At 46.0% G+C, this 18,224-nt stretch overlaps 1 protein-coding gene across 1 annotated transcript in view; it reads right to left on the bottom strand.

The window, feature by feature from the left end:
- The window catches only part of ing3 (inhibitor of growth family, member 3), a 25,461-nt gene extending 13,370 nt beyond the window's left edge, over positions 1 to 12,091 (bottom strand). The window contains exons 1-4 of the mRNA XM_070555552.1: positions 11,936 to 12,091; positions 11,741 to 11,812; positions 1,816 to 1,916; positions 1,669 to 1,734 (exon numbers count right to left, since the gene is read on the bottom strand). Of these exons, the coding sequence (XP_070411653.1) occupies positions 1,669 to 1,734; positions 1,816 to 1,916; positions 11,741 to 11,812; positions 11,936 to 11,963 (267 nt within the window). The 5' untranslated portion in view covers positions 11,964 to 12,091. The remainder of the gene's footprint in view (positions 1 to 1,668; positions 1,735 to 1,815; positions 1,917 to 11,740; positions 11,813 to 11,935) is intronic.
- Positions 12,092 to 18,224: the final 6,133 nt, after the last annotated feature.

Below are 18,224 nucleotides of genomic sequence, written 5' to 3'. Positions count from 1 at the left end.
CATTGGTTAGTTCTGGTGGGAGCTCTGCGAGGCAGGGGGCGTGCTCAGCAGCAACACAAGTACTGTTTACGTAACATCCCAGTACCTGATGAGATGATCACTTTTAGGGATTTGGGTAAAACCATGCATCACTCCTGGAAGGGGAAAACTCGGGAAAGCTGCTTTGAGGTTCTGGATGTTGTAGGGCTGTGTTGGCTGATACGGCTCTGCAGCACCGCGTGGACATTGGAGGCAGTTCCACTGGACCGGTAGGCTGGATGATGGGCCCCCTATTTAAAAAGGGGGCCGCAGGGTGTGGTCCACACTTCTGAGGATCCCTGGCAAGGTATGTTCGTGGATTCTGGAGAGGAGGGTCTGTTAGATTATCGAACTTGGGATTCAGGAGGAACGATGTGGTTTTCGTCCTGCTGTGGAACACCGGACCAGCTCCACACCCTTGGGGGGTCCTGGAGGGTGTGTGGGAGTTCACCCAACCGATCTACACGTGTTTTGTGGATTTGGAGAAGACGTTGGACCGCCTCCCTTGGGGGGGGGGGGCTCTGTTGAGTCCACTAAAGACTCAAGTGTATGGCGGTGTTTTTGTTCATTCCCTTGGTCCATTTTCCAAATTCCAAATAGAATTTCTGAATTTGGCCAGAGAGGGGTTTTGTGAATACAGGGGTGGACCTTTAAAGCGCCCGAGCGCCAATGGCGCTAAATTTTCTCGCCGGGCGGTAAATACTTGACGACTTACCGCCCGGGTGGCGCCCAAGCTTTATTTGTCATTTACACACCGGCTTTCACCTACATCATGGCCCCGCCCTGTAGGAAGCTGCCGTTTTCGTTTCGCTCGCGTGAACCTGCGCGCCTCTAGCCACGTACTGCACTTGTACGATTCGTGCACGTACTGCACGATTCTAGTTATTGTCACGTGAACTATAAGTTCACTTTTAAAGACGAAGTGGAACCATGCTAGAAACACACAAGCACGCAGGAAGATCGCGCCACCACAGGGATGGGATTTCTTGATGAAATCTCCGGCAAAACGCTTTAAAACTGGTGAGAAGAAGCGAGACAGTTCGAAACGGTATTGATCTCACGAGGTTATCGTTGCCTACGTATGCATGACGTCAGAGCAAGTCGGCGTCAATTCGGACACAAATCTAACCGGCATGCACCGCTCGCCGATCACCGCTGGTCTAATCTGCGCAGAACTGGCTCATCTTGAACACAGCCAATGGCTCGAGTACAGCAAAGCGGAGTTGGTGATGTACTGCGTTGTATGCCGTAAGTATGCGACGACAAAATCGTGTTTTGTTGAGGGAACAAACAAATTCAAACTTGAATACGTTATTATGTTTGTGAATGTGTACAAAATAAAGGTTTATTACATTTAAAACGGTTCAGTTGTTATTTTGACTCGTTTTGGCTGCTGACCAGCGGGGCCGGTAGATTCTTGGCGGGGCCGGTAGATTCTTGGCGGGGCCGGTAAATATTCAGACTTACCGGCCCGGCTGGCCGGTTGGTTTTGAAGTTAATGTCCACCCCTGGAATAGATGTCATACCACACGATGGTGAAATAGCATCCAGTAGATGCCACGGGCTCTGATCTAGTGGTGGTTGAATCTCCACACGCATCAGAACGTTCTACACACAAAACTAACTGGTTATCAGAACACGTTTACTCACGAGATCATAGATCTGATTGGCCAGCTGGACTTTCTCATCTGCGTCTTCCAGGGCTTTGTAGTAGTCCTACAACATCAAACAGATTCATCAGCTGGTTAAGGCCAGCAGTCACAGCCTGTAAACCTCGTTACCAGACACTCGTCCGACCTTCTTGATGACCTCCATCTGCTCCTCTCTCCACTCGGGTTTGTTCTTCTTTGCATTGATGAAAAACTCTGTCACCTTCTGCTCAAGCTGATCCGTGGCGTCTGACAAAAACATTAAAGAGAGATGCAATGTCTAAAATACCTGAAACAGACAGCTAGGAGGTTTCATCAATGCTAAAGGAGTGGTTTACTCGTTTAATCTACACATTTGCAGCGGTCTCTAGTAGGAACAGGCAAACCCTCGCTCAGCAGGACAAGTCTGCATCATCAGAGCTGAGGTTCACACGGGACGATTTGGAGTCTCATTTCCTGATATTTTGACATCTTGCCTCAGATTGGATAAAAGCAATGTGATTCTACCCCTGACTGTTTAATTGGGGACAAGGAGCTCCACAAATGACACAAGCCTGGAGGAGTTCTGATGTGTGGTGGAGTTGCTAAAGGTTAGCTTCTACTAGCAGAGATCTCTGCTGTTTCCTGGACCAAACCAACAACAGCCTTCCCCGTCATGAGTCCAGATGGGTGAGTCCATAAATGTTAGTGACAGGGTGACGTAGATCTGTCAGGATTTTCTATCCTAGAATTTCACCGTCTGTTTTCTATCAGAAGATACTGCAGGCGATAGGTGTAGGAGACTATTATCTATCGGAAGCTACTGCAGGCGATAGGTGTAGGAGACTATTTATCAGAAGCTACTGCAGGCGATAGGTGTAGGAGACTATTATCTATCGGAAGCTACTGCAGGAGACAGGTGTAGGAGACTATTATCTATCGGAAGCTACTGCAGGCGATAGGTGTAGGAGACTATTTATCAGAAGCTACTGCAGGCGATAGGTGTAGGAGACTATTATCTATCGGAAGCTACTGCAGGAGATAGGTGTAGGAGACTATCAGAAGCTACTGCAGGAGATACAGTGGGGCAAAAAAGTATTTAGTCTGCCACCGATTGTGCAAGTTCTCCCACTTAAAATGATGACAGAAGTCAGTAATTTACATCATAGGTACACTTCAACTGTGTGAGACAGAAAGTGAAAAAAAATCCATGAATTCACATGGCAGGATTTTTAAAGAATTTATTTGTAAATCAGGGTGGAAAATAAGTATTTGGTCACTTCAAACAAGGAAAATCTCTGGCTCTCACAGACCTGTAACGTCTTCTTTAAGAAGCTTTTCTGTCCTCCACTCGTTACCTGTATTAATGGCACCTGTTTGAACTCATTATCTGTGTAATAGACACCTGTCCACAGCCTCAAACAGTCAGACTCCAAACTCCACTATGGCCAAGACCAAAGAGCTTTCGAAGGACACCAGGAAAAGAATTGTAGACCTGCACCAGACTGGGAAGAGTGAATCTACAATAGGCAAGCAGCTTGGTGTGAAAAAATCAACTGTGGGAGCAATTATCAGAAAATGGAAGACAAACAAGACCACTGATAATCTCCCTCGATCTGGGGCTCCACGCAAGATCTCATCCCGTGGGGTCAAAATGATCATGAGAACGGTGAGCAAGAATCCCAGAACCACACGGGGGGACCTGGTGAATGACCTGCAGAGAGCTGGGACCACAGTAACAAAGGTCACCATCAGTAACACACTACAATGGCACATGGATGATACAGCAGAGGATTGAGAGAATGTCATGTGGTCAGATGAAACCAAAGTAGAACTTTTTGGTATAAACTCAACTCGTCGTGTTTGGAGGAAGAAGAATACTGAGTTGCATCCCAAGAACACCATACCTACTGTGAAGCATGGGGGTGGGAACATCATGCTTTGGGGCTGTTTTTCTGCTAAGGGGACAGGACAACTGATCCGTGTTAAGGACAGAATGAATGGGGCCATGTATCGTGAGATTCTGAGCCAAAACCTCCTTCCATCAGTGAGAGCTTTGAAGATGAAACATGGCTGGGTCTTCCAACACGACAATGATCCCAAACACACCGCCCGGGCAACAAAGGAGTGGCTCCGTAAGAAGCATTTGAAAGTTGTGGAGTGGCCTAGCCAGTCTCCAGACCTCAACCCCATAGAAAATCTGTGGAGGGAGTTGAAAGTCCGTGTTGCTCGGCGACAGCCCCAAAACATCACTGCTCTCAAGAAGATCTGCATGGAGGAATGGGCCAAAATACCAGCTACTGTGTGTGCAAACCTGGTAAAGACCTATAGTAATCGTCTGACCTCTGTTATTGCCAACAAAGATTATGTTACAAAGTATTGAGTTGAATTTTTGTGAATTCATGGATTTTTTTTTCACATTCTGTCTCTCACAGTTGAAGTGTACCTATGATGTAAATTACTGACCTCTGTCATCATTTTAAGTGGGAGAACTTGCACAATCGGTGGCTGACTAAATACTTTTTTGCCCCACTGTAGATGTAGGAGACTATTATCTATCAGAAGCTACTGCAGGAGATAGGTGTAGGAGACTATTATCTATCAGAAGCTACAGCAGGAGATAGGTGTAGGAGACTATTATCTATCAGAAGCTACTGCAGGAGATAGGTGTAGGAGACTATTATCTATCAGAAGCTACAGCAGGAGATAGGTGTAGGAGACTATTATCTATCAGAAGCTACAGCAGGAGGCAGGTGTAGGAGACTATTATCTACCAGAAGCTACAGCAGGAGATAGGTGTAGGAGACTATTATCTATCAAAAGCTACTGCAGGAGATAGGTGTAGGAGACTATTATCTATCAGAAGCTACAGCAGGAGGCAGGTGTAGGAGACTATTATCTACCACAAGCTACAGCAGGAGATAGGTGTAGGAGACTATTATCTATCAAAAGCTACTGCAGGAGATAGGTGTAGGAGACTATTATCTATCAGAAGCTACAGCAGGAGGCAGGTTTACATAGGGCTGGGCATCGTTTGAGTTGATCGGAAAACTTGACACGTTTTAAATGAGCCAGCTAACCACAGGGCTGCTTGATCTGCATGAATTTTAATTCTATGAACAATAACAACAACTTCATTTAGACAAAAACATGTTTTCAAGAAGAAGAAAAAAGAAGACAAAACCAGCGTGTTTGTTTCTGACCACAAGTCTGGGAACTGAAGAAGCCTCTAGGGCAGGGGAGTCAAACTCAAACTCACACTGGGCCGAAAGGAAAATCTTAATATTCTCCTAGTTTGGCCCAGCACAGTTCACTTCCCAGTTACAGCAACAGCCTTATATCATAACCACATAAGTGGAGAAAATGCTCAGTAGCAATGAGAGAATTTGCTGTTGCATTTAAGTGATGTTAACTATTATTTAACATTTAAACTTATTTTCTGATTTTATTTATTCTGAAAACCCTGGTAAGGGATGTTTTTCTGTATTTGGAGCATCAGAAAAAGTTTTATGGTGGAGGTGATGTTTTAAAGTCACTGAGAAACTGCATGCATGCAGTTTGTTGTTTTGCTGCTAATACAGTAGCGGGTGCAGCTGCTAATACAGTAGCGGGTGTAGCTGCTAATACAGTAGCGGGTGCAGCTGCTAATACAGTAGCAGGCGCAGCTGCTAATACAGCAGCAGCCGCTAATACAGTAGCAGGTACAGCTGCTAATACAGCAGCAGCTGCTAATACAGTAGCGGGTGCAGCTGCTAATACAGTAGCAGGTACAGCTGCTAATACAGCAGCAGCTGCTAATACAGTAGCGGGTGCAGCTGCTAATACAGTAGCAGGTACAGCTGCTAATACAGCAGCAGCTGCTAATACAGCAGCAGGTGCAGCTGCTAATACAGTAGCGGGTGCAGCTGCTAATACAGCAGCGGGTGCAGCCGCTAATGCAGTAGCGGGTGCAGCTGCTAATACAGTAGCGGGTACAGCCGCTAATACAGTAGCAGGTACAGCTGCTAATACAGTAGCAGGAGCAGCTGCTAATACAGTAGCAGGAGCAGCTGCTAATACAGTAGCAGGTGCAGCTGCTAATACAGTAGCAGGCGCAGCCGCTAATACAGTAGCAGGAGCAGCTGCTAACACAGCAGCGGGTGCAGCTGCTAATACAGTAGCGGGTGCAGCTGCTAATACAGTAGCGGGTGCAGCTGCTAATACAGTAGCGGGTGCAGCTGCTAATACAGTAGCAGGTGCAGCTGCTAATACAGTAGCGGGTGCAGCTGCTAATACAGTAGCGGGTGCAGCCGCTAATGCAGTAGCGGGTGCAGCTGCTAATACAGTAGCGGGTGCAGCCGCTAATACAGTAGCAGGTACAGCTGCTAATACAGTAGCAGGAGCAGCTGCTAATACAGTAGCGGGTGCAGCTGCTAATACAGTAGCAGGTACAGCTGCTAATACAGTAGCAGGTACAGCTGCTAATACAGTAGCGGGTGCAGCTGCTAATGCAGTAGCGGGTGCAGCTGCTAATACAGTAGCGGGTGCAGCCGCTAATACAGTAGCGGGTGCAGCTGCTAATACAGTAGCAGGAGCAGCTGCTAATACAGTAGCAGGAGCAGCTGCTAATACAGTAGCAGGAGCAGCTGCTAATACAGTAGCAGGAGCAGCTGCTAATACAGTAACAGGAGCAGCTGCTAATACAGTAACAGGAGCAGCTGCTAATACAGTAGCAGGCGCAGCTGCTAATACAGTAGCGGGTGCAGCTGCTAATACAGTAGCGGGTGCAGCTGCTAATACAGTAGCGGGTGCAGCTGCTAATACAGTAGCAGGAGCAGCTGCTAATACAGTAGCAGGAGCAGCTGCTAATACAGTAGCAGGAGCAGCTGCTAATACAGTAGCAGGAGCAGCTGCTAATACAGTAGCGGGTGCAGCTGCTAATACAGTAGCGGGTGCGGCTGCTAATACAGTAGCGGGTGCAGCTGCTAATACAGCAGCAGGTGCAGCCGCTAATACAGTAGCAGGCGCAGCTGCTAATACAGTAGCGGGTGCAGCTGCTAATACAGTAGCGGGTGCAGCCGCTAATACAGTAGCAGGTGCAGCCGCTAATACAGTAGCGGGTGCGGCTGCTAATACAGTAGCGGGTGCAGCTGCTAATACAGCAGCAGGTGCAGCTGCTAATACAGTAGCAGGCGCAGCTGCTAATACAGTAGCAGGTACAGCTGCTAATACAGTAGCAGGACCAGCTGCTAATACAGTAGCGGGTGCAGCTGCTAATACAGTAGCAGGCGCAGCTGCTAATACAGTAGCGGGTGCAGCTGCTAATACAGTAGCGGGTGCAGCTGCTAATACAGTAGCGGGTGCAGCCGCTAATACAGTAGCAGGCGCAGCTGCTAATACAGTAGCGGGTGCAGCCGCTAATACAGTAGCAGGCACAGCTGCTAATACAGTAGCAGGTACAGCTGCTAATACAGTAGCAGGAGCAGCTGCTAATACAGCAGCGGGTGCAGCTGCTAATACAGTAGCGGGTGCAGCTGCTAATACAGCAGCGGGTGCAGCTGCTAATACAGTAGCGGGTGCAGCTGCTAATACAGTAGCGGGTGCAGCTGCTAATACAGTAGCGGGTGCAGCTGCTAATGCAGTAGCGGGTGCAGCTGCTAATACAGTAGCGGGTGCAGCCGCTAATACAGTAGCGGGTGCAGCCGCTAATACAGTAGCAGGCGCAGCTGCTAATACAGTAGCGGGTGCAGCTGCTAATACAGTAGCGGGTGCAGCTGCTAATACAGCAGCAGGTGCAGCTGCTAATACAGTAGCAGGAGCAGCTGCTAATACAGTAGCGGGTGCAGCTGCATGTTTTTACAATAAAAAAGTTATGTTGTAATGGAATTCATGCATTAGTTTGTGTTTGCTTTGAACCCAGAGCAGACGTCACACGCCAGACGACATCAACACTGCATACTTTAGTATTTGTTCATTTATCGTGAGTAATATCGATAACGCAATATTAAGCACTGTTATCGAATATCGCAGGTTTTCCTAATATCGTGCAGCCCTAGGGCTGAGTCACATGACTGGTGCCGAGTCACATGACTGGTGCTACAACACCTGACGGGAATCTGACTGTAGAACGGATGTGGTGTTTTTGTAATCTGTTTCCGTTTTTATGATGTTCTTAATCTTTTTCATTCATATTATTTTTATGTAAGATGTTATGTTTTATCCTCGTGATGCTGCTTCAGACGCGTTGGATTAAACATCGTTTCTATGCTGTTATGAAGGACCTGTCAGAGCTCCTCTGGAGGAAACGCGTGAGCGCGCTGACGGCAGATCCGTCTGGAGCCATGCTGGGATTTGGAATTCCAGATAAACCGCACAAATCCAATTCCGGTCCATGTTTTATTTTACATCTACCAGAACCTCCTCTGCTCCCTGATCAAACATGTGTTGCCATGGTAACCAGACTGAATGACAGCTGAGAGACTGCACTGTAAATAAAACTCCATCCAGAAGGACTCCTTAAATGTAAACGGAACCGGTTACTCTACGCTTCATCAGACTAAAGTTTTATTTGTTCCTGACAGGAGCCTCTCCTCCTCCCGACCGCGGTTAGAACCTCTGCTGCTCGTTTGGTCCGTTTGCACTTCAGCAGAAAGGGTCTCCATCTCACAACTTTTCTTTCTGTAGATCCCTGAGAATCCCCTCGCCTGCTGAGGGCGTGGCGTGACCAAATATGGTTAATTGAGGGCCTTCCTGTATGTAAATGACTGAGAATGGACACGAGCACCTGGGCAGCACAGGTGGGATTAATCATCAGACGAGTGCGGAGAATCGTGCGTACGAGCGGCCACCGCACGTTTCCTAGCTCAGGAGCTTGACCGCTCATACAAACGTTCTAGATTTTGTTCATAAGAATGAATTTAGGATTATTTCTACAACGGAATGAGGGCCAGCTGTTTTCAACTAAAACTCAGGATGATCATGTCCAGGATGACAGAGTCCACACCTGCATGCTGCAGCAACGATTGAGTCGGGAAGGAAACTGAAACTCACCTGACGCCGTCCAGAGTTTGAGACAGAGGCCAGAGGCAGGTTTACTTAGGCTCTGACGTTTTGCTGCAGCTGTAAACATCATTTTCTGCAATCACTGAGAAAATACAGCTAACCCAGTAGCATTAGCAGCTGCCCTGAGTGACGTATGCCAAACACGGTTCTAGGATTAGATTTCCTATAAGGATTTATGACTAAATGAAAAATGTAACCCAGTTTATCTTTATAGGTTCTAAAGTGTAGTTCAACTGGATATTTGTCACGCCGAGTCTGGCCAACCCCTTTAAAACCCATTAAATCCACCAAGGTGACACATTTGAACAGGACTCCCCTCCGGTGCGTGGCAGTTTTGGCTGCAGGATGCTAACTTTGCTCCACTTCATCACTCTTAAAGTTCGCAGATGCATTAGTTACGTTTGCCACTGCATGCCCGGTGTGAGGAGGGCAGGGGGACATGTGATGCTGCACTCAGGCTCTCTGTGGGCCTCAAAAAAGACAGCTGGTGTGATCAACTGTGAAAGGCGTTGATCAGATTTTGTACATCACATATTTTTTCCACGGAGATCAGCTGCAGATTGTTTTTCCCATCGGCAGACTGGGAATCAAATTTTTTAAATCTGAACAATTCAAGGAAACCCGATCGACGTTCGATGCCCAACCCTCGGTGTAGGAGACTATTTCCATGTTCAGCCTGCATGAGTGATCCACTATAATTAGAAGTACACATTAACAATGGGTTTCCAGTAGGGATGCACCGATCAGGTTTTTTGCTGCCGATCACCGATACCGATATCAAAGAATGCTGATCACCGACACCGATCACCGATACCGATAACGTGGATTGGCCAGAAATTTTCTACAACATTATAATGAGTGCTACAAACTACATAATCTGGGAATAAAGGAAATGTAACCTAATCTAAAATGGTCTGTATTAGGGTTGTCACGGTGTGAAAATTTAACCTCACGGTTATTGTGACCAAAATTACCACGGTTTTCGGTATTACCGCGGTATTTTTTAAACGTGCTACATTTTCACACAATTAAATAAACCCTGTATGTCAGGAAATATTGTCCTCAGTTTGTGTCTAAATTTAGCCTAAAATGTGTTATTTTGTAATTATGTTGTTTATTTGTTTACATTTTTCCCCTTTAGTCTTTAAAATACCAATATTTGCCCATAACTTCTTATTTTATGTCTGTTTGATGTCATCATTTTAAAGATATTAGTTCAGATGATACTCAGTACTCAAGTAGCCTTCTAATCAGATACTTTTTTACCCTTACTTGAGTAATAAACCCTATATCAGGAAAATATTGTCCTCAGTTTGTGTCCTTCCAGTGAGCTTTGCAGATGTGGGAAAATGTCATCAGGCAGTAATCGTTGTTAAATTCATAATTATTCTCGGAGAGAGACCAACTCTTATCTGCCCCTGGGAGCCCCGTAATGCATAGCGTCATTTCAACATGGCGGTGTCCGCGACACGGTTTATATGCAGGTAGCGGCGCTGCGGCTGCTTTATATAGCGACTCGTTGCATTCTCCCTCAACCCAAATCCTCGGATCACGCATTTTAACTAAAACGCTAACGTTAGCTTGCCTTGCGTTGACTGTAGAGTTGTGGGTGATGGTCACGCAGATGTGTCATGAGATTTGAAGCGTTGCTGCCTTTCACAGACACTTTTTCTGCACGTGCTGCAAACAGGATAGCCGTCTTCTATCAGCTGTCCCTCGGCATTCTTCAGATATCCAAAAAATGCCCGTACTTCCCACTTTGTCTTCTTTGAGGGATAATAAATGTCCTGAGCGCTGCCGTCTCCTCCTTTGGCCATTATTTCAGCTTTAGCTTCAAGAAAGTTTTAGTTGTAAACAAAGCGTGCATGAGCCGCCGGCAACTTCAGCTGATGATACGGTGGCTGGTAAGGGTCACCGCGCCTACACCGCAGCCACGCTAACCCACCAAGATAATGTAGTTTTTTAAAAAACAAGACGGTTATTATTATTGTCAACTTTTTTTTTTACCGGGGTTTACCGCTACACCGGTTACCGTGACAACCGTACCTGATCGGTCTGCTTTGATCTATTTTGAAAATTCCGATCAAAACCGATAGGGGCGCTATCGGCCGATTACGATCAAATGCCGATCCATCGGTGCATCCCTAGTTTCAAGTGGAGCACTCCTCTAAAGCTGGTGAAAACAGCATGACAGTATGCGAAGGAGCCAACTCCACTTCATTGTAGTGTAAAGCACTTTGGAGTCCAGCGACTCTGACAGATGCTGCTCAAGTGCAGGCCATTTATCATTCATTATTTAGCTCATGGCGTCTGGATCATCCATTCATTAATGATAAATGACCCGCACTTGTACAGCACCTCTCTGATTAAGAACTCCAAAGCACTTTACACTACAGTGTATCATTCATCCATTCACACACCGATGGTGATGAGCTACGATGTAGCCACAGCTGCCCTGGGGCGCACTGACAGAGACGATTAATAAACATATGCCTTCAGGGCACTGGTTCAACATGTAAAACGGGGACTTTATAAAAAAAAGTCCTCACAGCATCCCCAAAATAATATTCAAGCATGTGTGAGCTAGGTTTTCAGGCTTTTCCTGCACGTGACTCTAGTTTTTGACCTTTACACTCAAACTAGTTTCACTTCCTTGTCTTTAAATCAGAAAACAACCCTGTTTAAATATTTGAGTCAATCATTTATGAGATTTTAAAGGGATGCGGTTGCTTTGGTTGTACAGATAAATGCGTTCCTTGAAACATGAAAACTACAAAAATGGCGGATTGGTGGCGCTTCTGTTGAACGCACTAACCGGTTAAACCTTGCGTTGTCTGCCGAGATCACTTTTGTGGTGTCAACGATGAAAACAACACTAACTATTATGCTGCAAAAACCACGAAGGACTTCAACGTTTCATATTTTCTAAGAACGAGTAAAGGTTAGGTCTCAGGTGACTCATGACGTCATGTAGCAGCCAAGCATAGCAGCTACTCCGTTATACCGGCTAGAACCGGAGAAACCGTGTGAGCACCGGTGGGTGATGCACCTACTCTGAACCTGCAGGTCCATCTCTCGCATTTCCGTGAACCTGTCGCGGAGATCCATGGGAAGTTGCTCGATCACTGAGGGACAAAACACAGCCTGTTAGCTGTTAGCATGGAGCGGGCTAACATTCACATTAAAACAGACATTCAGCGCGCAGCTGCCCGAAGCTTCCCTCCACCCAGGTACGGTCTGCTACTCACTTTCCAGGTAATCTTCCAGGTACAACATCCTGCTGTTTTTTAACGTTTTAGGAACAGATTGATTCTTTCAATATGGCGCCGCCAGCTGCTGTGTCGCTGAGAAAAAATAAACCCCCCAAAACTTCTGAACGCATGACGTAACCAAATTCACGCGTCGTGATTGGTTTGTATCCAGGGTGTTGAGTTGCAGATGTATCATGGGAGTTGTAGGCTTTCTGCGTCTGTACGTGCTACGCTTCAGACGAGCAGCAGCCGGTGCCAGAGCAACGAAGACTTCAGATTCCGGAAATGGCTAAAGGGCGGTTACACCCATCTTCCTCTACTCTGACCATCTTTAATCTGCTCAAGCTCAAAAACCACAACACCTACACTCTTCAAACCTGCACTGGATTATTCTAGACTAATAACAGGTTGCATATGTGGCAGAGTGGATTGCTCCACCTGCTGTCCCTTTGCTTGATTAGGGGTCAGCCAGTCTGGGCCCTTCTATAGCCTCCTTTAAAAGGCTCTCACGAGAGCGGAGGAGGGAAAGTCGAGCAGATATTTCTACAGACTTTGTAAAGTTTGCAGATGATGGGACTTGAAATCGTTTTGCTATGGATTCCTGCACATGTTGGGGCAATTGCTAATGAAATGGCAGATAAGATAGCAAAGAGAGCTGCTAAACATGAACATATTGAAATAATAATTAGGTTCAGTAAATTTGAAATTAGACAGAAGTTGAGGGAAACATGGCAGAAAGAATGGGAGGAAGGAAAAAAAGGAAGATGGAATGAAATCCAAAGAAAGGTTGGTAGGATGAGGGAAGGTGGTTTAAACAGAAAAGAGGAAACTATAATATCAAGATTAAGAGTTGGACATACTTCTTTATTCGACATAGGAAAACGTGCTGATGGGAAATGTAATGTAATCAGGTAGAGACTATTGATCATGTTATGGTTAATTGTGAGAAGACTTCACTGGAGAGAAGACTTATGAAATGGACTCTGGGAGAAATTAAAGTATGGCGTGAAATAGCAGAGCTGTTGGAGAAAGTATTTTTTATCCGGTAATTTTTGCTTTAAGCTCAAGGATTTGGATAATAGTCAGGTTATTTATTTATTTTTTATTGTAATATGAAATAATAGGATAGGGAAGTCTTGAGCCACACTCCTTACCAGTGGGTGGCGGTAATGCACCTCTAAAGTTGTTTGCCAACCGCCATAAAAAAGTTAGAAGAGGAAGAGGGAGGAGGAGTTGGGACTTTCCTGTCTGTCTGTATGTACAGTCTATGGTCTGTCCCCAAGTGGAGCGATGACGTGCAGTTTGGAGCCAAGGGACAAAGGATGCTGGTGGGCGCCGTACTTGGCTATAGCCTGGACTGGGGCAAGATCTCAATCACTAATCTGGCCTGGAGTGAGTGAGTGAGTGAGTGAGTGAGTGAGTGAGTGAGTGAGTGAGTAGTACACAGATGGACACTCCATGGAGCACTGCAAACATTCCTGTCTAGCCTGGACCAAGGACCACAGAGAGGCCAGGGGAGGTTCGTACGAGCCCCTAGGTCAACAGAGCCACAGCGATGGTGCAGGAGCACCTGGAGGAGCGTTAGGATGTCTTGTGGGGCTTTTAATCATTACTCGTGTGTGTGTGTGTGTGTGTGTGTGTGTGTGTGTGTGTGTGTGCGTGCGTGCGTGTGTGTGTGTGTGTGTGTGTGTGTGTGTGTGTGTGAGATCCTCAGCTCTAGGCTTTTATTGTTTTTAGGTCAGTCTTAAACTCATTTTATTTGTTCAAACTTTGTATTTTTACATTGTAATAAATAATTACTTAAACACCCCGGAAACGACTCAACTTCTTGGGCAAAAGTACACCTGCGTGCCTCAGGGTAATTTAGAAACAAATTCCTTGGGTGAAATTCCCAAGGTGACATTTTGTTAATTCCTCCCTCATGTCTCCACCGACCACTCATAAAATATAGTGAGATTTGTGAAACTTCAACAAACCGGATGCGTTCCCTTTTGTAGCATCTAGTCCAAATCCCTCCACTGCTGCGTGACGATGCGCCTCTTTGTGAGGGACCGGATCAACGTTCGGACATTGAAGAAAATGCAGCTGTGGTCACTCACATGAACCTCTTAAACATGTAAATGATCGATTTTTAGTCCCAAAGACAAAACAAGACCTAGAGTGAGTCCCGTTTACTGTGTGGGGCCTGAAATGTGCTGTTCTAAGTGAAGACTCTGGGTGTTTCTCAATAGGAACCTCGCCTTGATGTCTTGGCCCCGCCCCGGTTGCCTAGGAGATAGTCACCAAGATGTGTTCCAATGTTCATGTTCTACCGAGGCGTGAGAAACACTTTCTGTAATAGCACGCCTCTCAAGATGAAAATCACGAGGCACTTCACAAAAACAAGCAAAAACATTAAAGTATAAAAAGATTTCAAAACGTTAAAAAGGAGAAAAGGAAACTAAATGAGAGGAAAGGGAGAGAACATGAACAGGAGAGAGGGAAATCAGTGGATCCGGGGAAAGGTGGAATAAGAGCAGAACCAGGAGGGAGGTGATGAAGGTCCCACCAAACCTGAACAGGTGAGTTTAAAGGAGACCACTGAGTCCACTGATCTCAGGCTCAGGGGGAGAGAGGTCCAGAGTCTGGGGGCCACAGCAGCAGATGATCTGTCACCTTTGACCTTTAGCCTGGTGCTGCACAACCAGTAGGCTTTGATCACTGGACCTCAGGGACCTGCTGGGGGTGTAGGGACTAAGAAGATCACCAATGTAAGATGGTGCTTGTCCATGTAAGGCCCTATAGACCAGAACCAGGATCTTGAAATGAACCCTGAAGTTGACTGGCACCACGGACAGCGACAGTCCAGGACAGCCTCCATCTCCTCCCCTCCCTTGTGTCACTGACAGCTGCGGGAGAGAGCAGCTGCTCAGCATTCGTTTAATTTGGGCTGCGGACGTGTTAGTCAGAGAGACAACAGACCCAGACGGCCTGCAGATCTCCAGATCATCACGGATCTCGGGCAGAGACGGTTCTGCATTGGGATCAGTAAACTGTGATAGATGTAATGGGCCTGAACGCCCCCCTCCCTCTTCTGGACCCCCCACCCCCACCCCCCGAACTCCCAAGGCCTTGAGATTTAACACCTAGAGTTAGCCCGGTGGCCTGGCTTAAAACACTTACACATTCAGATCCTCTGTGTTAGACGGCGTTTAGCCCGCCCTCCCTTGGTTCACGTTACTAACATCTGGTTGCTCTTTGTGTCTCCTTGAAACTATAAAACACTTTATTTTGGACGTAACATCTCACGTAACATTACATATTTTATGTTACCCCTCTTCACACATACCATCATAAGTCGAGCCGTGGAGGACTTGGTCAGAAGCCGAGCACAGGCGTTCTGAACCACCTGTAGACGGTTCAGGGAGGTTCTGCTCAGACACGTGAAAAGAGAGTTACAGTAGTCTAAGCGTGAGGAGATGAAGAACCTCACAGGCCATCAGGGTGCTGTACATAAAAAGCATAAAACAGATGAGACTCGAGCAAAACCAACAAGTTAAAATGACAAGATAAGAGCAAGTAAAAGATCTTTTCTTATCTCTGTCTTACATTTGTACACACTGGGGTTTGTGTTGGACCTCTTGGATTTTTGAATATCAGATTTCCCAAATAAAACCATCAAATTCTAAATAAAGAAGTGAGATTTAACCAGATCTTTTCTCTCTCTCTAAGGAAAACAATATCTGTTAAATGCAGTTTCATCATCAGCATAGTGTTCAATCTCAGACAAAAGTAATGAACACACCTGCATTCGTAGAACAGGTGTGGACTTGTCTCAGTTGAATTATGTACAAGAATCTGTACTTTTATCTTCTGTTGTTGCTTTGATTGGTCGTGTTTTGGTCCAGCCTGTGCAGCACTTTGGACAGCTCCCATGCTGCGTTTTAAATGTGCATGATTCATAAAGTATGGTATGGTAATCATCTAAATCTCTTACATATATTCTAAGAAAACATTTTGTAGGATAAATTTGAAGAATCATTTTGATGGTGAGCATCTGGCAACAGGAAATGCAGTGAAGCTTCAGACCGGGTAACCAACATCTTCAGGTCCTGCGTCTCAAAGTTTGGCCAGCCACAACATGAGAACATCTACATTTCCAGTGCCAGCTCCAAGAAGGTCAGCACCCGCAATGGGATCCAGGTTAGATCACACGGACACTTCTGTTGATCAGTGATCAAGCGTTTACCCCCTACACCCGCTTTACCGAGTGGACTTGGATAGCTCACATTCTACCCCAACTAAAAAGTGCATATGATGGACCTGCTCCAGCTATCCCCCGTTTCGTGGATCCAGACCCAAATTAGTTTTCCAGGCTGAGGATTGTTCTCGACAGCATCCTACCTGTGCATGCACCAGAACGCTTAAGTATCAGGGGCCTCATTTATCAAGCTAGCTTACACACAAAACGGGGTCGGAAAACTGCGTAAGCAACTTTCCACGCATACTTTGGGATTTTTAGCAGAACAATGTGCGTAACTTTAAGGTGACTAAGGACCTGGCTTACACACATGCTGGACATGGAGAGCACCTGCAGTGCTGCTGCTGAGAAGATAAAGTTATTAAATCCTGCAGCGTTATCACTTTACCGCTTCGTTTTCACACAGAACAAGACCCCCCCCACACACACACACACACACACACACACACACACACACACACACACACACACACACACACAGTTTAGCAAAAGCACTTCCTTTCATTTCTTCACCTTGGACCCTTCTTCAACAGGGTATGGACCAAGCCCCTAGCCTAGTGAACTAGACCAAATCCTTGCTTTGCAAAGTTTGGTCTAGGCACGCTCCATTGGAACCTCAGCAGCTCCTACCAGGACTCTGGCTAGCCAATCACAGCTCTCTAGAGGGGTTTCAAACACATAAAGAGCTGTGATTGGTCCATAATGGTGGGCCAATCATAGTGCTTTATCTGCTTAGTGAACAAATCACAGAGCTTTATCCACGCTGTGGGCCAATCAGGGAACTCTATATACCTGGTGGGTGGGATGATGCAACAGAGTGAAACAAGAGTATGTCACATTCATTGTCCAGTAGACAACGGTAGAACCCGCCCCACAACCGAGAGCCGCCAATGGAGCGTGGCCAGACTAATAATACATTTATTTAGTCTGGCTTGCCAGGCTACCAAGCCAAGCCCCCACAATGCGGCTCCAAAATTGAGGCAATCCCGGAAGTGACAAAAATTGCAGTTCCACCCTCATCCACTAGGGGCTGGTGTCAGAAGCGAGCAAATCCTCATTGACTCCCATGTTAAAAATACCAATTTGACAGCAGAAATAAACATGTTTACAGCCTGGTACCAGAACATGTTTTAGGTTTAAATGATCTAGTTTACACTCATGACAACTCTGAGGGGGGTGAATTTTTTCTCACTCTTCTGTTTAAGTGTATTAAAAGCCTAAAATTCTGTATCATTAATGAGCATCAGACCCACGTGACCACAGAGCTAGCTCCGGGGAAAGGCCTCAGTAGAGCCTCGGTCTGGCCTGGAAACTGCTCCGGGATTTTGAGTCTCTGTGTGTGTGTGTTCTTGTTTGGATATTATTTGTGCAATTGTTGGACAAAATGACTTGCTGTGGCATTAATTGCACTAATAGAGCGTCCAAGGAGTCTCCACTTCATTTTGTTCGGTAAGTAAAATTATATTTATGTATTTTAGGTCACTGCCGAGCTGAGCTTAGATTTTAACATGTACTGTTTAACCATGACATTTAAATGTAATAGGGTAAAACCCAGTGCATTTAACATAATGCTGCACTTTAGAAAATGGGTTGAAATATAACATGTTGGTGGAGCTGGGTTCCCACTATCGGCTTGTGGAGCTCTCGGAGACCTCTGTGTTCCACCCGGTTTTACCCAGCGGTCAGCCCGGCGTATCTCTGACTCAGAAGCTCTGGTGTTGTGCACAGTTAACTCTGGTTGTAGCTAGGTTGCTACCTCCGTTAGTGTGTGGTTATACATGTTCTTATGTGTTTTTAGGTATTTTTATTCTTCATTTATTATGGTTGTTGTATGTTTTAGAGAGCGAACATCTACCGAAGACAAATTCCTTGTAAATGTAATTTTACTTGGCCAATAAATCTGAAATCTGAAAATCTGAAATCTTAGCTCCCACCTTTGTGTTAGCTTTGGGTTAGCCAGGGTTAGCTTCAGGTTAGCTTGTAGCTAGTTCGACTGGGTGTCGTCAGTTGATCCCAGCCTTACAGCCCCACCCTCAGCTCCACCTC

The sequence above is a fragment of the Nothobranchius furzeri genome, chromosome 1 (genome assembly GCF_043380555.1).
Source record: "Nothobranchius furzeri strain GRZ-AD chromosome 1, NfurGRZ-RIMD1, whole genome shotgun sequence".
NCBI lineage: Eukaryota > Metazoa > Chordata > Actinopteri > Cyprinodontiformes > Nothobranchiidae > Nothobranchius > Nothobranchius furzeri.
The sequence above is the reverse complement of the archived record's forward strand: the minus strand, read 5'-3'. Positions and strand labels throughout refer to the sequence as shown.